Source organism: Podarcis gaigeae (genome assembly GCF_964106915.1).
Source record: "Podarcis gaigeae genome assembly, chromosome: 10".
Lineage (NCBI taxonomy): Eukaryota > Metazoa > Chordata > Lepidosauria > Squamata > Lacertidae > Podarcis > Podarcis gaigeae.
The window spans coordinates 35,239,691-35,262,918 of NC_139686.1; the positions used below are offsets into that span (position 1 = coordinate 35,239,691).

The following is a 23,228-nucleotide window of genomic DNA, read 5'->3' on the forward strand; positions in this document are numbered from 1 at the left end:
TTATTCCAATATTATTATAACTTGGTTTAAATTTTCTCTATATTGCATTTTTAAATTTTAAGAATTTGTTTTTTAAAAAAATGTATAACACCCAATAAATACTGTAAGTAAAGAAATAAAATAAAGGACCAATTAAGCAATTCTTAAAATGGCAACAATTGGCATTTTCGTATTTCCCTCCTTCATGATTCTCACAAGTGCTGGCATCTTTTTACCAGATTTATCCTGAATGGCATCAGCTCCTTTAACTTCAGCTGTTGGCAAGGATGGGGACAGGAACGTGGCAGGCATGTTAGGAGTAACGTTTTTGATCATGCCAGCATTCTGAATCCCTCCAGTATTGCTTGTTGTTTTGATATCAGATCTTTTGCAGGCCTGCTTAGTCAAGGTTGACTTAAGGGTAGACTGAAACAGAAATAAGTTAGTCAGAAGTGCTCTACTCTGAAGGGCAAAAGGACAGTCAAGTACTAAGTTACAACTTTCATCTAATACTGCTTCCGATAGGACTCTAATCCCAAAAATAGCAGACACCATTTATAATACAGTTGTACCTCTACTTATGTATCCCTCCGGATACGTAAACTTTGGGTTGCAAACACGGCAAACCCAGAAATGTATACTTCTGCATGCACAGAAGCAGTCTGTGCAGAAGCGCTCTATCACTTAATTTGTGATTCTACACAGAAGCAGCACCTCTGGATACAGACTTTTCAGGTTGCGGACGGACCCCCGGAACAAATTAAGTTCATAGCTGGAGGGTCCACTGTATTGGGAGCGGGGGGGGGGGCGAACAGAGCACTCAAATAGATGTGTGTTAAGTACACAGAGCCATCAAGCTTTGAAAAAAGGGTCAGTTGTATACAATTCTAACTACAATTACAATGGAAAAGTGATACAGGGCTTAGCACAAACATGCCATCTTGTGTGCTTTGGCATATATTGATCATAATTAGGCACATTTTATTTCCATTTTAACCTACACTTATACACTAAAAGCACAAGACATTTACCCTTGAAAAGTTGTTAGAGCACTGTAGTGTTATGCATTTCACAGAGGTTTTGTGAGCACTGACTGATTTCACAGGTGCGGACAGTTTTCTTAGGTCATAATGGTATATCTTTCCACGAGAAGATCCAACCACCAAGGAAGTTCCTTCAGGCATGAATTCTACTGCCGTTAGAGGAGATTCTGCTACTAAAGTCTTCAGCTGCCTTTTTTGTGACGAAGAAACATGTTGAACACCCGAGAAGGGGGGGGGGGAGGGAAGAAAGGACAGCCACAATTTTATTTACAGTTTCCAAAAGAATAGTTATTTTTCATTAACTCTTCACTTAGCTATTGACCAGGTTAGACTAAAAGGTAGTGTCTGGCCCAATATTACTCAGTGGGCTTCACGGCTAAGCTAAGACTTAAACCCAAAGCCAACACTATTATACCACACTGTAATTTTAGTTCTGCTTATTTCCCAATGTTATGTTTAAGTTAATACAATACATAAAACTACATTCTTCAAGCAGATACACACATTGCTAATGGATGTCCCCTTTCCTCAAACATGACAAGAATTCAAGTGTGTAGGTAGGATGGAAACTGCCAGTGTCAAACAGCTCCCTGTGGGACTGTCCCCCTTTCAAGTGTCCTCTTGTTCTTTGGAGGACTCAGGGCTCCCTCTGCTTTGGATGCCCAACTCTGGCAGGCCAAGGAAGGCAGAAGGAATACCCGCAATGAGTACATCCAGCCCAATGAAGAATTCTGGAGATCTTGAGAGCTTGCTCCCTATTTTGCAAACTTTGGTTGGTCCTACTAAAGGTATTGCTCAACAGTGGGTTTTGGCATTTTCCCTGTGGCTCATATACTGGCTCTGCAGATGCAATAAAGAGACTTTTGCAAACCACAACCATTAAAATGTCAAAATGTCTCAATTTTAGACACCTCTCATGAAATGTGTGTGTGCCAAATAAGAAAGCTTTCAAGTCAAGCAGAAGGACTCCATCAGCTTTAATATTCCTACAAGCAATTCAGTAACTAAGACAACCACACACAAATTGCTTTCCACCATTAAGAAGCACACTCCAAATATTACTTTCACAAAACCAAACCTTGTGGAACGTTAAAAGTTCCACACCTAACCATTTTTGTGAAGAAATGCTAAATGTTCCAGTTGCCTCAATCAATTAAAAGGAGACCAAATCAAGCCTCAGTAGACTGGTTTTATTTTTATTTGTTTGTTGATCAGCAGTGCTTCACAAAATATATAATAGTATGCCATAAATTCCTTTTTATACCACTGAAAAGCACACAGAATTCTGTCAACAGATAATATTCTGACAAAGGTATACATACTTTTTACTGGTGGTGTCATAGAGAATGATTCTTTTATCCAGACCTACAGTTACAAGTAGCAGCTCACTGATGGGAGAAAAACAGATTTCATAGGCCGGAGCTTTATGAGCACTTTCGAAGTTATGATATGGGGCTTGACTGTTGACATCCCACAGAGTTACAGCCCCACTGTCGGAAACACTACCCAATAATGCTTTCTTAAAGGGAGAATATTTCAAGTGCCGAACAGGCTGAAAATGAAAGAAAACACATTTGCATATGTTAAAAGTGATGGCCTGCTTTGCCAATGCATACATTTAAACTACAGTACTTGTGTACATTTTTTTAAAAAAACCTCTTTGCTAATTAGTTGGCAAGAGGCTGCACCACTGGAATCCTAGTACTAGCCTTACCTTGAAATGCAGCAATATCATCACTTACTTACACAACTTTTAGGTCTTTGCCATCCTTAACACCCAGTTACCGTAGGTGAAATCTGGCAATAAAGCCTAATCTATTGGGGGAGAAAGGAATTGGAGGGGGGAAACAGCACACCCCTGCTGCTCATTTTGTGGTACAGTGGCAGTTTCAGCACATTACAACAAAACAGCGAGTGACTGTCTTTGCAGCAGGAGCAGTCATAAATATATATATATAAAATGGGGCGAGCACAAAAGTATTTGTGAAAAAATCAGCCCCCAATTTTGATTCAACTCTATGAAGTGCTCATGCAGTGCAGCTCCCCACCACAAAAGAGGTTGAATTTGACATGGTATCTAGTAGTGAGAAACTGAAAAAGTAACACCTAGAAACCCTTTAAGTGAGCATCAGCACTGATACATCTTTATTACAAGAACAGCCATTTCAGATGTTTAGTCAGCAAGTCTGCCATCCAGGCCTCACTGGAGTGACATGCAATTAAAATTTAACAACTTTTCCAAGCTCGGCATTTTTGCAGTAACAATAGAAACTTGAATCCTGACAAAGTGCCAAGCTTTTTAAGTCTCAACCATTAAGAGTTTTCAAGAGTGGAGCTGTGATTCAACAAGATACTTTAGACCTGAAATTGATGGAATAATGGGCTTTAAGTTGAGTGCATTCTTTGTTACTGTTAAGACTTTAAATAACTGTCCTAATTTCAAATCCATGACAATCTACTTTCAAAAACAATCCTTATGGGTTCCTTAATGTATTAGGCTTTTAGCATGCTCTGAGTATACATTCTAAAACAATGCAACACGCAAAAGGCACAGGCATATAGGCAATAATAAGAAAACTTTTATTTGCCTTTCCTCACTCCTCTCCCACAAGCCCCTTTGATGTGGTCTTTGTAGCTAGGAAAATATGCATCTTTGAGGAATCTGCTGCAGCTTCTCTACATTCCCATGAAGGACTAACAAAGAAACATGTACCAACCAAGCCAGGTGATGACTATCAGGTATTTAAACTTCCAAAATAGATGTGAGAAAAAGAGAATGCCTGTTTAAGAAGTCTGTTTAAACAATATTTAGAACAGGCCCTCTCTCTTGAATTAGGGGCAGGGGGAAAGCACCCAGGTTGCAGGAAAAAATTAAGCCACCCACTTTATGTCTCTTCCAAGGCTTTTCTAGCTTCTCAAACCCACTGCTTCCATTTGCCTCTCTTTTTCTTTTGTCCCGCATGACAGTTAAGTAAAATAACTCACTCAGGAAAAGAAATGTATAAACAGGTGGTAGTCAGAAAGAAATGAGATATTTTAATGCTTCTAACATTATCCTATACAAATAAAGGATTGCATTGTTTTCATTAGTGCTATATGGTTTATGTAATAGGCAATATTTAAACCCTGTTTTGCTATTCTACCATAAACCTATCCGACTTGACTGTAAATTACATTGCTCCCTATATTTTACATTAATATTCCTCAAGGTTTAAAGAGCAACCCAATCTTTCCTCAGCAGCATGTAGTGAAAAGCGACAAATGGCAAAGTAAATAGCAGGAAATAACAGTCACTGCAACTCAGCTGTAAGGTTTTCAGCATCTTATCACTGCAGCTCAGATTCTCCTCCTCCACCACCACCACCCTGCTTTCATTGCTTTGGTCTTTAACCCACAGCACGTTGTCCATCAATAACTGTCAGAGAGAGTTTCCCAAATAAGCCACACATAAAGCACAGCTATGACAACTTTATTAGCTCTGCAACGAGGTGGCTTTTTAAAAAAGAGCAAACTGACTATTAAGAAGAAGTTTGCATCAATATAACTGATGGATGATAACAATGAATCAAAAACAGAGCTTTTGAAAACTTGGCTTTTGCTTCCAATGAATACAATGCTACCATTTGCAACCCTCAGTATGTGTGACACTTAACTTGTCCAACCTGCTAGGAATTCTAATAAGAAAACCCAAGCACATTCATTAAAAAAAAAAATTATAGCTTTTCAACATCAGCACTGAAATGTGGTTATCACCAAGCTGTGCCAGCAATAAAACTATTCAAGGAGACAGCAAGGAGAAATGCAACCAGGCCCATGTTCACATTAATAGTTACTTGAGTTTTAAAATCTCAGATATTAACACTGCTATAAGCTGTTCTGAACCAATGGGAAAGAACAGGATATAAGTAAATTTATTTACTTATTTATTTTTAAAATCAAGAATAGGAGCAAAGGTTTCACCCTTAAAGTCCTATTTCCTTGCAAGGACTTGCAAGTCTATCCCGACTCCGATAACCCATTTTGCCATGACACATAAGTTCAATTAGATGTGCAGAAGATAATCAAGAAGTTGTGCCACATGAAAAGACCCAGTTCCACAGCAATCCACTGTGTAGCATGGACAAAGGTTCTACGTCAGGGATAGAGGAACTGCTTGTACAGTATACTGCAGAGGTGGAAGGTTGGGGGGTGGGGTTGGGTAGCTCAAGTTCAATACACAAGTTTAGCATGGGCTTCCTGAAATGCCAACAGCCAAATGCTATGCATTGTTACTCGGGGGGGGGGGGAGTTTCACTGTATTCAACGTGACTTACTACCAGGTAAGTGTGCATAGGATTGCAGCCCAAGTATGGAAGTTATTGGGGGTACAGAACAATTATCTGGTGGAGAGACAATTAGTTATAAATCTAATTGCAAATGGTTAGACCCAACCATCACTTGTATGACACACTGCAGCTGAACCATTGGAACCACATTCCACAGACACTTTACCTGACTGCTGCCAAAGCCAAATGGAGTGCTGGATAAATTCGTAGTAAGACTATGCAGAATAATTTCACCACTCATAGACCCCGAAGCGATATAGCAATCATTCCAATTAAATGTTACAGAAGTTATTTCATCTCTGTGATCCTAAATAAGATAAGAAAATGCAAATATTAGTCAGTTGCAATTGGTTTTCTTGTTTTTTAACCTCTCTTGTTCTGTCAGGTTTAAAGTAATACAAGTATTCAGGCCACAAGGAATAATCCAGCTTTGTCTCTCTCACACTTTTAGGGCTTCACAAAGCAGCAGCTGACAATGGACCTAGCTAACTTCCATGTGTTTGGTTATATTCTATTCCAGAAGCCTATCAGTTAAAAAGTTCATATTTAGATTTGTAACTGGCTCAGTCCCCAAAGGTTGGTATCAAAAATTAAAAGACCCAGCAGGACTAAGACCCTGACCTGCACATCTCAGGGGGAAAGGCACAACTTTGTACAATGGGAAGATGGGCTAATCCCACAAATGAATCCCCCACATCAAGAATTGAATTGTTTCAATTGATTTTAATCTAGCATGTCTATATTGTTGCCACCTGCCCTGGGACCTTCTGCTGTAGGTCGGGTATGAAATCCAACAGACTGACAACTCTGGCAATGAAAAGCCAGCACATCAGACAAAGCCTAGCCTAATCCAATGTTTCCCCTAACATGCAACTCCTTCACATGGTAGAGTATTCAAACTTGCAATAGCTGAACAGTTTGAGGCCACTATCTGAAGGATCACCATCTCCCATGTGATCAAGCCAAAAATCACCCAGAGATCTAATCTCCCATCTGCCTACCCCTATTCTACAGTGATAGAAGTAGTGTTTTTAATAATAATGTATCCGTAGAAACATTCATTCATATAGAGTTCATGTATTCAAAAGTTTCCCGGATTCAGTATACACAAAATGCTATTCCAATATAGCACAGTTGCATCAACTGTTTCTCCAACACATACAATTTTTGTTCAGCTATTTACCTAAGAACTGTCAGTCTTCCAGATAATCCTACATTTGCATACATATAAATGTCAAAGCATTATGTTTTCAGATAAAAGCTAGTTATTTAAGAGGAGCTTTATTGCCATTTGGCAACTATAAAGCTAGAAATCCTAAAATTAGCATTGAAACTAAATTCCATAATTATGGTGGCATAGGTAGACAGGGATTATCAACAGATTAAAAGGATTAACTGATTAAAAAAACAGAAAACTGTAGAAAATCACATTCAGGTTTGTTAACCGGTACGAAGCCAGAGTTCCCCATTTCAAACACAACAGAAGACTGGCTTAATACAAGCAAGGAGCTTCGTACTGAAGGCAGCACACAACACAAGGGGCAAGAGAAGTGGAGGGAGTGGAGAGCTCAGCCCCAACACTCATTGCCAACTTCACATAACATGGTTTCTGAAGACTCAAATAATCACTCAGAGATACAATGTAATAAAATGACAGCTTGAAAATATTGCTTATATAGCAACACAGTCCACAAAGCCTGCTGCTAGCACAGACACCTATGGTGATAGGAATTCAAAATTTTGAGTTGAAATTTGGGCTTTAAAGATCAGAACCCAAAGCTAGAGGGTTTGTTTTGAGGGGGGTATTTTTCAGAGTCATATTTAATAGACAAGTAGATAAAGCAGGAAGTGTTTTGTCTTACCTTAAGAGCTCGGTGAAGTTTTCTGAACTTTAAATCCCATATGTTAACAGTGCTATCCACACCTCCACTTGCAATATACATTGAATTAGAACTCAAACTTATACAGGTTTGTTTTGCCTGGTTAGGGAGGGAATAAAAAGGGGGAAATCAACATAGTATCATTTGGGGCCCTTGCAGTAAAGTAGGATATGTTGTTGTTGTTGTTGTTGTTGTTGTTAAATGTGTATAGTTCTACTCATGGAATCCCTAACCAAACCTGCAGAAAGGTACAGTATTGAGGAAGCGAATTTCACCAATTCGTCTTTTCCCCTGCAGTCTCCAAAAAATCAGTCCAGAATGTTGGGAGACCCTCTGGAAGAATGTGAAGTGGGCATGACAATGGGAATCTATAAAAACCACTTCCCATTTCCTCCAGCAGAAGCCTCTGCCTCCCATTCAAAAAATGGGCACTCCGTACTCAAGCTGAGTTGGCAATCAAGGTCCATTAACACCAATATTCTTATCCAGCTGTTTAATTTGGCAGGGTTCTAAAGCATGTGAGGAGGCTATGAATGTCGGGCAGGGTCTCCAATTCAGACGTTCTGTGATGGGGATGAAACAGAGGCTGCGAGGCCAGTGAGCAAAGACCCACTTTTCCCTCTGTGGGATTCATATTATGTTCAGGATTGAGTGTTTTGTTGTGCAAGTCAATGAAATATAGAGCACTCTATAGCCCTGTTTCCTGTTGCCCCTTATGTGATTAAAACTACTGAAGGGTACAGCAGGGCCATGCCTTCTAGACTCCCCTACTGTGACTCCTTCCCATCACCCAGCCCTGCTGACCTCCATACGCTGGAGGGAAATGCCTGAAGCTGTGAGCCTGCAATACATGCAAAGGTGCCCTGTGCAATTCAGAACCCTGAATATGTGGCAGAGCAAGTGGCTGGGGGTGACCCAACTCTCCCCATGACTGCTGATCATGTGAATATTAATCAAGAGTTAAAAGGGCAAATAAAGGTAAAAAGGTAAAGGTACCCCTGCCCGTACAGGCCAGTCGTGTCCGACTCTGGGGTTGCGTGTTCATTTTGCTTAAGAGGCCGGGAGCCAGCGCTGTCCGAAGACAGATTCTACAAAATTCCTTTTATGATTTTCTTTATCCCCAAGGGTGAGCAAGTATTGGCAAGATGTTGGAACACGGACTTAAGCATCATGAGAATTAATAGACAGTTACTTGTCTGCTTGCTCATTTAAGAGTGTGTGCTACTTTGGGGTGGGAGGGCGTGGAGAATTTGGTGTGGCCAATCAAAGAAGCAGCAGGTTGCTTGCCTGAGGTAGTATATATTGACTAGCCAATACTAAACTTAACACTGTTGAGGCATCACTCACTCACTCTTTCCTCTGCACATTTCAAACTGTCTTCCAAGTTTTTCACATTGATACAAAGCTCCTCGGATTTAAAGCCCGGGTTTGCATATAGGCACCTTTTAAAAACTTTTGTATAAAACTGAGATCATTGTACATGTGACAAAAAAGATCACAACTAACATAATGATCTGAAGAACACTGGTGAGAGTGTTGACTGCTTATTTAAAGCTTAGAGAGAGCATTTTATCAGTCTAAGGCCCTATGTCACCACAAACCAGAGGGCAGGAATGTTCTGTTGTTAATAATGGGCCGAGAACAGAAATTTATCTTCAGCAATGTATCAAAAGATCTCTCTCAAGACTCCCAGCCATGTTCATTAATGCATGTCTGGGTTTCATTAAAGTGGCTGCAATACAGCTAACAAAAGCCAATCAATACAAATACATTTTATGCACACCATATCACCTTATTCAGACACAACACTAAACAGTGATTTAACTTTATGAGAAACAGGTACAATGAGCCTCTTGTAATCCCTCTCTGGTACAGCTGTGTGGAATTTAGTATCTTTCACTTCCATTTTAGATTGACTGCAACTATCCATGATGTCCAAAGCCAGACAAACTGTGGCTAAGCTACAAGGCTGGTTTGTTTCAACTAAGCATAAGTGAGATTAGCCACGATTTGTTTAGCTTCATCAGACAAGTTAAAAGGAAATTAATATCAAACACAAAAATCCTCCTCTTCGTCATGCTGGAAAAGAGCCAAGGGGGAACTCATGAGCTAATGTTCACTGCAGCTCCTCCATGTAATGCTAAAGCAGGCATAGGCAAACTTGGCCTTCCAGATGTTTTGGGACTACAATTCCCACCATCCCTGACCACTAGTCCTGTTAGCTAGGGATGATGGGAGTTGTAGTTCCAAAACAACTGGAGGGCTGAGTTTGCCTATGCCTGTGCTAAAGCATAGTTTAGAACAGGAGGAGTGCTGTCTTGTGGTCCTCTAGATTACAACTTCCATCATCTCTCACCATTGGCAATGATGGCTGAGGCTGCTGAGAATTGGGAGTGCAACAACATCTGGAGAGTCACAGATTAGTCACCCCTGCTTTAGAGTTGCATCCAAACAAAGCCAGCCTCTGTGGTCCTCACTCAAAGATGTTAGCAAGCTATATTCTTTTTAGAATGGCAAATAAAATTCTCTCACTTCCGATTTTTTCCCAGTTTCCAGCCCAGCCCCAGTGAATACCTGAAATACCATTTTCCCTTTTTATTAATTTCCAGATTTTGTTCAGACAACATGTGACTCGCTTGCAAGTTAGCAATGTGCACTTATAAAATTGCACTGCAATTTGGTCAATGAACATATGCACTCAGCAGCCTACAAGAGGAGTAAAAAGACATGTACCAAAATCGGTTAGACTTTGGAAATCAGGAAGTCAGATGGAAGAAAATGCAAGGCACAGTGAACTCAGTAAACAACAGTTGAGCATCCTTTTAACCCCATTAGTTTTAACACTGCACTTGTGGGGTTAGCATTCCAAATTGAAGCATACACAGAGCAATGTCAACTTTACTCAATTTTAAATTTGAGTAGCTCATTATAATACTGTATACAAATTACATGCACAAATGCTCTGGCCGAGGACTGTGTCATGTACGTTTGGTACAACTCCTTGGCTTGCACAAGTGTCAATTACAGAGGCAGTAGGCAATATGGCTTGTTTTTCAACTGGAAGCATTCTCCATTAAGACAATGGGACCTTTTGAAGTATTTTTTTTAGGATCATCCTGTGCTCCACATATATACTTATGTATAACTACATTTTTAAAAATCTGTTATTTTGAAAGAGGGAATAGATGAAGTAACTGTAAGTCCTATCTGTGTCTATTCTGTCAGTCCCACTGTGTTCAATGGGGTTTACTCCAAGGTAAAAGGTGCACTTATCCACTGAACACAATGGGACTTGCTTCCAAGTAAACATGCAAAAAGTCACATTCTATGGCTCCAAAGAAACAAGTCTGTTTTACTTACCCCTTCAGCTAGCTCAAAGAGTGGAACTGGTTTACCTTTACCATTTGAAATCACTATTTTATCACCAGCAGCAGAAGCAGTGACCAGAAAATTATCTGAAACAGGTGTCATGGAACATAGCACAAAGTTTATATAGTAGCTGAAAAGGGAAAAGTATTAATCCAAGCCCCTTAAACAACATATGCTAGCATAAAATTCAAAACAGAAAAATGTTGATTCAAGTGTCTTTGTTAGTTTTTATATACTATGCAGTTTTGTTTAATGAAGAAAAGAAAGCAGAAATGCGAAAACATTCCAGTTTTGAGAGGATTTGTCCTTTCAAGAGATGAACTCCACGTTGCATCCATTTAACACAAGTTTATGATTTAAAAAATACTCCTCTAACAGAGAAGTGCAACTTATTCCATGTCCAGTTTGTCCAGTTTGCCCACAAATTCTATCCCCATTTCAAAGCAGTATTTGCTGCTAGTATTTTTGCGATTAAAAAAATATGTTTGCAAAAAGTAGTGATCCAATGCATTCTAAAGTTAGCTGTGTGAATGCTAAGCAGTGGAATTGCCAACTGATATCTCCAGATCTTCAGCCCAAGATATTAACACTCAACTGAGTACACGTTCCACAAAATTACATCAAGACATTAAGCCACAACCTGAACAGCAGCCTGTTGATGTAGAGAATGTTTATTTCTAACACCTCCCCCTTCACTTACATCCACCCACTTCAAACAAACACTATACAAGTGCAATAAAACCAAAGCAGATAAATACCCCTAAGTTTCAGTATTACACTGACTGCCACTGTTGAAGTCTGGATGGAATTCCTCCATATAAAACTTGCCAGCTGAAATCTGTACAGGGCTTTGGTGTTGTTGCTTCCCTGTTTATTACAAGCCATCATCTGCTTGAGCTATACAGGTGTGCTTTAGAATACTCCCTTGCCCACAAACAAGTGATATGGATTCCTTTACTTACACCTGCCCCATGCTGCAGCAACACAAATTACATTATAAACAGTTAAACTGCTTAAGATTTTCAGGTATTACCAATCCTTTATTTTAAACAATTGTCGCAAACAATGTGTCCAAGTGGCTTCTCAATGAAAGGCATGGCCTTTAGAAAAGAAGAAAAACCTGTATGCTTAGGAACTTTTGCAGCACACTACTTCAGGTGTGTACAAGGTAACTTTCATCTCTAACATTTAGCTGTCACTTTTAAGCAAAACAGAAAACGTCTAAGGAGATTTCCTTACTTAGCGCCATAGTACATTAGTACATTGCTTTCCATGCGCTGAAGCTTGTCTAACTCAACACAGGATGACAAGCTGCTGTACCGTTGATCCTGAACAGCCAACAAGATCTACTTAATGGCTCAGACATCCCGAAGTAACTAAAGCCTTCAGCAATTAGAGGAACAGATGAATTCAAAGCAGCTTCTGCTGTGCTGAATGGCACCTACACACTGCAGGGCGGGGGGAGAAGCAAGAAGATCTAAGTTATTGGGTGACAGCTCTGGAAAAGCACAAGACTCCCTGACACAGAACACAGACTTATCAAAAATGGTATGTACTAGTGTCCCTTCTCAATGATACTATTTATTCTGGGAGATTTTCCTTTGTATGACAGTTGTCAACTCAAGGAAAATTCAAGACCTAGAAAAATAAACACTTCAGTTATCATTATTCATTTTCTTACATGCCCTTCACTATATGGTCCCAGGTCAAGTTACAACAGTTTTAAAATACAGTATTGACATAAGTTACACCAAATTACAATCAAGAGGGTATTTTTTGACCAAATTCTTTTTCAGTAGAAATTACACTGCTAAATTTACTGTAACATCCAAAACCTACCTTCTTACAAACAGAAACATGTTGTGAATGAATAAGAAAGCCAAGCATTATCCAAGCAAACCATTCTTATGCTTGCCTGTATACAGCCTCATCTGCACTATCCCCTGACATCATTCTAATGATAAACACGGCAGGTAAGGCTCCATCAAGCATCTTCTAAGATGCACCCAATCAAATGTGCATGGTCAGAAAGATGTCTATGATACAGAAAAGAATGGAATACCTGGTATGAAAACTCACTATCCCTACCTAGGAAGCAAAGGACATTTAGCTACAATGAACTACTGGAATCAGGCATTTTGTACGAACAGCTGAACACCGCCATTACTAAGGGCTGGTTCACACATGCAAGTGAAATCACTTGATTTCTTATCATTTGGGGTACCTTTTAGCTGAACTAAGCTTTTGTTTCTATTAGATGTATATCCTCATCTGGTAAATGGGTTCAGAACGGCTTACAGCATTTTCTAAATGTTAACAGCTCTGTTCCCAAAGGGCTCACAATCTAAAGAAATCTAACGGTTTGGAGGATAAAAGAGGTCAAATAAAATATAAATGACACTGTAGCCATAGCATATATTTTCTAAAAAGCAAACAGAACCATAAATAACCAATCCAATAAGCCACCCAGAAAACAGTACTTTTTTGCAGTCTCCTGCCAAATGCCTAATCAATGAAATGATATTGCATTAAGTAAACTGCTAATGCATAGACTTCAGTCCTAGTTCCTCTGGGGCTCTGCCCAGGTGGGAAATGATTCCTCACTCTGTTCTAGGAAAAAGAAAATAAAAATTCCTTAGGGTTAAGACATGACAGCCAGTGTGGTGCAGTGGTTATAGAGCGTTGGACTATGACCTGGAGACTCAGGCTCAAATCCCCACTCAGCCATGAAGCTCACTGGGTGACCTTGAGCCAGTCACTGCCTCTCATCCTAACCCACCTCACAGGGTTGTTGTGGGGATTAAACAAGGAAGTGGAGAACAACGTACACCACCTTAAGCTCCTGGGGGGGGGGGGCGGGAGTGGATAAAAATACAAAAAATAATCCAAGCACCAAAGTGTTTCAAGCAATGAGGCAATATGGAAATTCTGGTGGCTTGTATACTGTATACCTGTATACTGGTGGCTCATATACACATTGTGATCATGCAACAGTGGGACAGCACTATGGGCACAATGACATGCCAGAGCTTCTGGCCCATAAATAAAGCACCACACATGCTCATCTATACTTGGAATGCTATAAAACCACAATAAGGAACTGCATTTGCAAAAATGGAACATCATCCAACTAAAATAAGGGGGGAGCCTCTGGACATATGCAGCTTCACTTGCACATAAAAAGGTAAAGGACCCCTGACCATTAAGTGCAGTCGCAGAGGACTCTGGGGTTGCGGTGGGGCCCTCATATTACAGAGCATGGCCATATCTAGCATATCTGGAGAAAAAGCCCTGGCACTGCTTATTTCCTCATCTTATATCCCTCCTGGAAAGAAGAAACAAATATGCATACTGCCTCAAGAACAAAGACTGTGTAAGGACACTGCATACTCCTCCAGGAATTCAACCTGGGACCTTCTGTACACAAAGCACATGTTCTACCACAGTCTTTCCCTTGAACATTAGAGAAACAATGCAGCACTAATGGCAGCTGCTTCTAGGGGTTGAGAACGAGAATATGTACACATATATAACCGTTCCTCCTCTGTGTCCTGGAGGAGAGGCATGAAGAGGAACACAAGGGGAGGTATTTATAGCCACCTGTATCCAAGTGAAATCACAAGGAGGAAGATAGTTAAACCAGGGGTCAGCAACCTAAGGCCCATGGGCCGGAAGCGGCCTGCGGAGGTCATTTTACTGGCCCCCGAGCCGCCCCCGCCCACTCTCACACTGCACTAAACTGGCACCGTGTGCGGCAGGGACTCGCTTCCGCGGCACCGAAAATCACATCTGCACATCACGTCTGCGCAGACACAGAAAAACGCAGGCATGCGCGTGATCCGGTTCACAGAGGGATCTCCGTGGGACCAATCCGGCCCAGGCAAGATAAACCTTGCTGACCCCTGGTTTAAACTAAGCTGTTATTGAACCAAATTGCCAAGGCAGTCTGTAAGAAGTAAACCAAGTATATTCAAATGGAACATACACCTTTGAAATGCATTCCATATCCATACTTTAATAAATTCAGCTTTTGCTCTTGAGCACATTTGTTCTCACATATGCTTTTCACTCTCTCCGGAGGCAAGGGGTGTTTGGAATTTTAAAGAACAGAGCTGACTTATTATTCATATTCTTTCAGTTGTTACAGCACAGATGCTATTTAACGGATGATAGTTTATGAATGTGAATGTCCAAAATCCATGTAAATGCTGCTACTATAGGACATTAATTATATCAATTAAATCTCATTAGCGCTGCAAAAGTATCTGTGGCTTGTTTGTTTGTATTAAAGCACAGCTCACTGGCTCCAGAGACAAAACTAAAAATTGCCACTAAACAAGGAGTGCTATAGCTCTAGATGTTGTGCCTCATGAAGTGGCAAAGGATACTGTTGCTGCCCCAGCATACAGAGCTAACTGGGTGTGAAGAAGTATGGGGACTGAACTGTTCCACTACAGTTATGGATGAAGCGTCCCATATTTTAACATCATCATCTCCCGATGAAGCAAATCGGATGCTTTCCTGCATGGCTGCACCTGTAAGCAGAAAGAAGAAAATGCAGGTGAGATTGGTCATACCTATTAAAAATTATTCTAAATGACAAAATATGCTTTGTTATAATTGACAGAAGTGTAAAGCTAGGCAGGTTAAGTTATGGAAAACATTTGAAGCCCAGACATTTCCTGTTGGTGCTGCCTTATGTTCACAGCTAATTGATTGAAAATGATCAGATCAATTATGAAAATAAACACCTGTTTTGAAGTTCCATGTGAGACAAAATATAAAGTCAAAAACAATTAAAATCATATGTTGAGATGCATTCTGATTTCATTCTGAATTATGAACATTCCAGGATTTATTTATTCAATTTTTTAATTATTAAATACAGCATTTATACCCACCTTTCAGGCAAACAGACGCACAGAGCAGCTTACAAAATCAGTTCTAAGGCAGGCCCTGCCCTCAATCATACAATCTAAAAAGACACAACATGTGAGGAAAAAGGAATGGGAGAGAGGAGAAAAGAGAAGAGAGAGCTCTTAAATATTACCATCCTTAAAGCTACAGCCTAGGTCAATGCTAGTTCTGGCTGCCTTATTTATTTAGTTTCTATACTCCTCTTTACCACCAATGACCTTGGATGGTTTACATTAAAAAAAACTACAAAACACAACATTAGAGATTAAGAAGAAGTAAAATCCATACCAGAATGGGCAGCAGCAGCAGTTACCAAAAACAAGTGCACCCAAAAGCCTTGATGAAGAGGTATGTCTTCATCTGGCAGTGAACTCTATTCAAAAATGTAGGTGCCCTGCTACATTTATGATCCACAGCTGGGATACCACTATAGAAACAGACCTGTCACAAACCACAGCCCAATGTAGCACAGCTACTGCAGGATATATACTGAAGGGTATCTTATGTGGATCTTTCCTGTATCAATCTAATTTCGACCATTAAATCTGTGTTTCAGTAAAAACAAAGAATTGCCAATTTCCAACAATAATTATTCAGGACAAGCCTGGAAAAAAATATGTGGGCAAATCACATTTGAATTCTGATGCCTGTCCCACTAAATTGTAAGGCAGCAGACAAGTTCAGAAAGAAAATCCAGAAATTATCTGCTCCCCATGCACCTTATTATAGAATTTCTACCTGCTTGTATTGATTAAACAGATTCAAAGGAGCTTAGAAATAGCTTTTTTAATTGCATCAATACATAGTAAAAACAACCCAACATTTATTGTTGTTTAGTCATTTAGTCGTGTCCGACTCTTCATGACCCCATGTACCAGAACATTTACTAAAACCAGTATATAGTAAGAATAAGAACTTCAGTTGAAAAGCATTAAACTGCTGCTGACATCCACCTTACATCAGATGATACTAGGTCCCAAGGCACCAGTTAAAGACCTAGAGTTTATACATAGGGGTAGGAGCATTTATGACGTTGCCATAGAATTGCTACTTACCACCAGTTAACAGATAAAGTGAAATTGGTGTGTGGGTTTCCACATTCAATATGAGACTACAAATGCCCCTCCATTCACAAATGTGATTTTTGTGTGACAAAAAAATTGGATGGAGCAACACTTATGCTGCTGATGGGGGAGAAGCTACAATGAACCTGCTTCCAACCTGCCTGCCTAGCTAGTTGCTCACTCAGGGTCAAGCATTCAGTGGCAGTAACCTAGTTTATTCATTTGCCATACGCTGGAGGGGAGAGTGCAGTTGCACTCAGGCCCTGCTTTCAGGCTTCCCATAAGCATCTGGACCGCCACTGTGACAGCAAGATGCTGAAGTAGGTAGGTCTTGGGCCTGATCCACCAGGGCTTTTTCTTATGCTAAGAAACAATTTGATTGATATCCTATGCCCTTTAAAAATGTGTTGGGGAGGTTATGGGGTTGTTGTTTAAACTATTTTGATTATGTACTTTGTGGTTTTATATTCTGATTTCATCCTGTGAACCGCCCTGAGACCTGCGGGTACATATAGGGCAGTCTACACCGGCTTTGTAAGAGACACTGTGGCAGTTCAAGAGCCGCTTCTGGTTACAGTGGTACCTCAGGTTAAGTACTTAATTCGTTCCGGAAGTCTGTACTTATCCTGAAACTGTTCTTAACCTGAAGCACCACTTTAGCTAATGGGGCCTCCTGCTGCCGCCGCGCCGTCAGAGCACGATTTCTGTTCTTATCCTGAAGCAAAGTTCTTAACCCGAGGTACTATTTCTGGGTTAGCGGAGTCTGCAACCTGAAGCGTATGTAACCCGAGGTACCACTGTAGTTCCAAGGGCAGCAACCTGGGGCAAAGGAGAAGAGGGGGGGGAGGAGGAGGAGGGCCGAGACACCCCCACCCGGTGGCTCCCACCTCTCACTGAGGGCGTATAAAGCTGTTCCAGGTGGGTCAACCAGTCCAAAGGACAAAGGGTCCCTACACCCCTCAAGGCAAAACAAGCGCCCAATCCCAGCCAATCAGGGGCCTCTGTGTCCCAACAGGTGTCAAATCGCCGCCGTGGACCAGAGGGAGAACTCCGCCAGCTGTCAGGTAACCCGCCAGGGACCTCCCCCTCCTCCCAAAACCCCACAATAACAGACCACCCCCCGCCTCCCCTTCCTCACCTCCCCGCTTGGCCGGGACGCCCCGCGTTAAATCTTCTTTCTACCCCATGCGACTCATTTCCCCGGTCGCTGGGCAGAAGAGCCCCAAACTTTCGAAGCAGCAAGCCGCCGCTTTCGGTTTCTTTATCTCGTGAGGCAAAACGGGGCCGCTAAAAGCGCAGCTTCCGCGCTCCTTACAACTTAGCGGCCCGTCCCAACATCCACCGCGGGACTGGGCTCATTACCCCCCCCCCCCCGCCGGTCAGCGAATTTCGTTTACGGCAGCCGAGGGAGGACAAAAGAAAGAAGGAGCCGCGTTCGCGTTCCCTGGTTGAAGGGGAGAGGAGGGAGGGGAGAGAGGAAGAAGTGGGCGGGGCTTCCATTCAAACCGAACCGTCGGCCAACGAAGTTGGTGAGGTCACGCGGCGGAGTGTGTTTGTTGTCGTCGTTTCGTCCCGTTGATTTGAAAAGCGGCGTTGTGTGAGCAGGAGGGAGGTTCGGCCTGGGCTGCTCCCTGGAGACTTCGTGGAAAGCAGCTGGGCTGCGCTCTTCCGACGCGCTATCAGGAGAATGCCAAAAGTTCATGCCAGATGATATTAACACTTTATAATCGTTTCATGTCGGTGAAAAGATCCATCATGATGATGAGAATTAACTGAATTTGTATTGCGCGTCCGGTGCTTAGTTGTCAGGGCGCGGGAATGTTCTCAAACTCAGTCAAGAACTTTCGTGAAAGCTTATGGAAGAGTCAAAGGTGTTTGTACTTGGCTATGAATGGTGTTTTTTTACTTTATTTTGGCAAGGCTTTAAAAAAAACAAGGCTGGATTATTTATTCCCATAATATGGCATGGTGCAGCATATTAATTTTTCTCAAAAATAATGGTGCCTGAAAGGGGGGGGGAATCAAATGTGATTTATATATGTGCAACAAAAATGATTGAGCATAGTGATGGACGCCAAGTTGGATCACATGAAAAGATAAGGCGAATTCATGAAGAATTGAGCTATTCGTAGCTACAGCCAGTACCCTTCTGAATACCAGTTGCTAGGAATCGCAGGTAACTAGAGGGCTGCTGTTGCATTCAGGTCCTGCTTCTGAACTTCCCACAGGCATCTGGGTGGTCACTGAGAACAGAATGCTGGACTAGGTGGGATCGAGAGCAGGGGTCTTTTCTCCATCCTCCTTTACAATGACTTCTATTTAGGTGCAAGAATGTGCTGCAGAATCCTAAACTACATCTGCTGAAAAACAGATTAACCTTATGTTTTGTAATGTGTGAATGGATGTTGTGCTGATCCTTGTCCTAAGCCATCTGGAACTAGGAATTTTACTGTGCCAGCCTTGTAAGTCACATGGAGTTCAACAGATCTTAGCCTTAGGTAAGTTAGTATATGGTTGCAGCCTTTGATAGATTTGTTACCACATGATCAAGCCTACAGCACTGAAGTTGAAGGCATCTTTCCCAGCCTATCTTTGGCCAGCCTGCCCAAGAGGAGAGGGATCTCTCTCTTTATTCTCCCTGTTTCTTCCCAGCACAGCTTGCTAAGACACTATTTTCCTGTCACCTCATACCCAATTATCCTGGCAACCTTCCAAATCCCCAACCTCTGTTCACAAGTTTGAGTTGGGGTGGGGAAGGACAGTTCTGTTGCATTGCCAATGGTCTTCAGTGGCCCTGTATTGTTTCTTAATCATAGAATTGTAGAGTTGGAAGGGACCCCAAGGGTTATTGGGTCCAATCTACTGCAATGCAGCAATCCTGCCCACAGCTGTCCCAGGGTAGGCTCAAAACACCAACCTTCTGGTTAACAGCCAGATGCACTGACCCACTGGGCCCCAGCTTGGCCATGTCATTTTGCATAGGCTGGCTTAGGAATTCCTCTGCAGCTTGTATTTCTCCCTTCGCCTAGGCCAAAGTATATATGTGAGCTGGGTGGGCAGCATATGAATTTAGCTGTGATGATGGAATTCCTCATAAACTAAAAAAAAAAATCTTGGTGGCAGAGGAATTGGGGGAAAGGTATAAAGGAGGCCTATTGCCACTTCTCTGGCAGGTCATTTGTGCATCTGCATCTAGACATGAACTGACTCACTTTGTGATTTCCAACTGAGCTTGTCAATTATTTTCTGCAGCCCTAATTTATAAGATATTTCTCAAATTCAATCTGAAAAATTCATCAGACATGAAATTTAACAAATCATGAATTATAATAAAACATGAAAAGATATTTTGAAAATCTAGTTTCAGACATACAATTTATTTTATTGAATTGTTGCATAAGAACTTGCTTTTCTCCAACTTCCTTAGAGTAGTAGTTTTTTCAGTGTATCCTTCTAGAACTTGAAACAAATTCTTAATCTCAGATGTTTGCTATGTTTGCTTCAGTTGCTATAGTTACAGCAGTATCAAAATCTCATCCTTACTATTTTTCACCTGTGTTAAGAGGTGTTGAAAATTCTTACTTTATTAGAAATATCTTAAAAGCATAAGCTATTTAAAAATGTGGCAAGTGTCATATTAAATGTTTATTTTAATTGCCATGACAGGTACCATGCGGATTGTTGTGCAAAGACAGTGATTCTAAAACAGATTTTAATTTAATTACTAATATATCCTTTAATCTGGTTTTCAAACTGTGTTACTCATTTTAATTAAGATGCCTACTATGCCTCAAGCAGAACTTCAAAGTGCTTTAAAAATGAGCTTGTGCCTTTTTGCTTATGATACATAAAGATCTATTCGAAAATCCTTCTCAAAAAGGGGAGTGGGTCTTTATTCTGCTGTGCTTTTTATCTTTGAACTAAATATGGAATGCTTTTCTTTCCTTTTGCTGAAGGTATTCTTGGAGAGCACCAGAAAAAGGATGAGGGAATTTCATTCATCTTTTAACTAAAGAGAGAGAGAACTAAGCCGCTTGCTACTTGTCTTAGGTATCTGGGTTGATAGTTCACTATTCATCTATTCTGAATCTTCCAATATTCAGCTTCACTGGATGAAGGTTCTAGTATGTATTATGAGAAAAGGAGATTTAGAATTGAGGGAGTCCTTATACATTCTTACCACCCTCCCAAACAGCTGTGCTGAGTGTATATGGGCTGGATATGTCATTTTCTTCCCTATGCAGCCACTGCTGCAGTAACTTCAGTGAGGATGGGAAACTCCAGTCCATGGACTTTATCTGGCCTACTAAACTTCTTAACCCAGCTCCAGGCACTCTCCTTAAGCCATGCTCACCACAAGGTCACACACCCTCACATGTCTCATTCTGCAGCGAGTTGGCCATGAAGGAACATAATTCTTCCTATGTCACCAGTTAACTTTGTTACTTCCCTATGCACAGGAAGACAAGGTGAGAAAGGGGGAAAGAGTGTGTGTGTGTGTGTGTGTGTGTGTGTGTGTGTGTGTGTGTGTGTGTTTAGAGAGAGAGAGCTGTGAATGTATATGAATGGGAGGGAGTGTGTTTTCGCCTTGCCCACTTCAAGCATGCATCTCCTGATCACTTTCACATGAGGGAATTTAGTGCTTTTGGGGAAAGTTCCCTACTCCAGCAGCCTGCATGCCAAGAGAAAGGACTGTGGAGACCATTTACACATTTCTAACTTGCAAAATAAATACTATCAAAAGTGACAAGCTAAAATACAAGCATGATTTTAAAATAATTTTTAATATCTTTGTATTCAGTATTTTTAAACATTAGCAATACCTACAATGGAACTACAATGGTATTTGAAAGTAAGTAAAGCATTTAGGACTAGCATGTTGGTTAGTTTAGACTTTAATTGATAGTTGGATGTACTACTGAATTACAGAGTACAGCTCGGACATAGCACAATAAAAAGCTTGCATTATATCAGTAGTGCTCGAACATTCATGAATAACAACCAACTGCTGTTCATCATGGAAGCCTGCAAAATTTGAAAAGCAACAACCTCTACTGAAAGGTGGACATTCACTGAAAAAATGTCTTCAAATCCCAGAAGCTCATGTAAGAAAATCATTTCTGGTTCAATAATATCACTTCTAAGCAGTTAAGACAAATGTAAAAACCTACATTTAACTTACTAGGTAGCTTTAAGAGAAGGAATACTAACTGTTCCAACTATGGAGAGGATATAAAGTCTGGAAAAATACAGAAGCAAAAAAAAATCTTAATTTTCTATTAGAAGAACAACAAAAATGAAACATAAATCAGTTAGTGGAGTGTAAATTTTAAAATATTTTAAATCAAAAAGTTTACATAGTAAATTAAATCTGAACATAGATAACTACTACTTAGAAGTCAAAAAGAACAACACCAAATGTATGTTTATTACAACTGCCTCAAATATTTTATCGATTCCAGAGAAGAATAGAGACCAATTCTTTATCTCATGGAATAGGGAATTTACAACTGGCTTCAGTATGACAGCATATTACTCTATAAACTGTAAACTCTGCATAGGTTGAATGAATGACAAAGTTACTCCCCAGTGTTTACTCAAGCAAGCAAAGACACTATCCAGTTGAAGACATTTCCTGCAATTATCACACACCCATTAGCTGGCTCAAATAATTTCCTTAAATTCTTTATTGATGGTAAAGTGATGTCAAATGGGATCTGCAAAAGAGAAAGCACAAACATGGAATAAACCAAAAAATCCTAATAGAATTAAGCTGAAATCCTATATAAACTTCAGTTAGAGCAAGTCACAATGAATTTAATTCATTCTGAGGAATGAGAGGAGACAAGTGCATTTTTTCCAGGGGGTACTCAAGGGTACATAGTACCAGCACCTCTTTTTTGCTGTTGTTAAAAAGTGTGGCACTTACTGTAACAACTTCATGGTGAGTACCAGCACCCATTTTTCAAGGAAAAAATCACCGAGGGACTAACAGTGTGACCTGAGGCATGCTGAGAAGCCATTAAGGACTTGTGCCTGCTCTAGGCTCCGACCATACATGTCCAATGGGGCCCTTATCCTGATTGGGGTCTGAGGCAGTATTTTCTCTCATATATCGAGCCCTTCTAGTCTCTTTGGATAAGTCGTGCTGTTGCGGGGACTTGTGGTTTTTACTGGAGGCTGCAGTCCAAATGTGGCGTCCAAATGGTGCCATTTAGATGAGGGTTTGTGGCCAGTGGGGTGAAAAGGCACAAGGGAGGCTGAAGCAGGCATGAAATCCACCATTGAAAGCATTGTGCCATGTGCATGCAAAGTGTGATGCAATACACTGACTCTCAGGTGAGCCGGAAGGATAAAAAATGGCCAAGGGTGGTGGCTGTTCAAGAGGAAGAAAAAGTGAAGCAATCTGAGGTAGCATGTGCCTTAGCAGTAGAGAAAGGGGCTTCCCTGCAATCTCCCACCCCAATGCAGAAAACAAAAGTAATAAAAGCTTGCCACCAAGTCTTTCCCGGCTATCTACTTCCCACCTAGGGAAGGCTCTGAATTTTAGCAGGAAAAGATGAAGAGAGAAAGAAATGAGAAAGGGCTCATGGACCAACATAGCAGAGGGAGCAAGTAACAAGGGAGGAAAAACAAGGTAAGAAGGGACAA

The 23,228-nt window shown here is 40.9% G+C and overlaps 2 protein-coding genes and 1 long non-coding RNA gene across 5 annotated transcripts in view; 1 reads left to right on the forward strand and 2 right to left on the reverse strand.

Annotated features, from left to right (window-relative positions):
* NEDD1 (NEDD1 gamma-tubulin ring complex targeting factor) overlaps positions 1-17,967 on the reverse strand; it is a 28,511-nt gene extending 10,544 nt beyond the window's left edge. Inside the window, exons 1-9 of one of the 2 annotated variants that reach the window (XM_083698656.1) lie at positions 17,716-17,967; positions 15,498-15,571; positions 14,985-15,131; positions 10,588-10,682; positions 7,210-7,326; positions 5,514-5,654; positions 2,345-2,574; positions 1,011-1,212; positions 216-405 (exon numbers count right to left, since the gene is read on the reverse strand). In XM_083698656.1, coding sequence (XP_083554782.1) covers positions 216-405; positions 1,011-1,212; positions 2,345-2,574; positions 5,514-5,654; positions 7,210-7,326; positions 10,588-10,682; positions 14,985-15,123 — 1,114 coding nt within the window. In that variant the 5' untranslated portion in view covers positions 15,124-15,131; positions 15,498-15,571; positions 17,716-17,967. The remainder of the gene's footprint in view (positions 1-215; positions 406-1,010; positions 1,213-2,344; positions 2,575-5,513; positions 5,655-7,209; positions 7,327-10,587; positions 10,683-14,984; positions 15,132-15,497; positions 15,572-17,715) is intronic. The other variant, XM_083698657.1, reaches the window with a different exon arrangement.
* Positions 17,968-18,123: 156 nt separating this feature from the next.
* Positions 18,124-22,145, forward strand: LOC310825428. The gene is made up of 2 exons (XR_014555308.1): positions 18,124-21,078; positions 21,117-22,145. It is a non-coding gene; the product is annotated as an uncharacterized lncRNA (long non-coding RNA).
* The window catches only part of CFAP54 (cilia and flagella associated protein 54), a 105,866-nt gene continuing 103,980 nt past the window's right edge, over positions 21,343-23,228 (reverse strand). For both annotated transcript variants that reach the window (XM_083698503.1, XM_083698502.1), the window contains one exon: positions 21,343-22,294. In XM_083698503.1, coding sequence (XP_083554629.1) covers positions 22,175-22,294 — 120 coding nt within the window. In that variant the 3' untranslated portion in view covers positions 21,343-22,174. The remainder of the gene's footprint in view (positions 22,295-23,228) is intronic.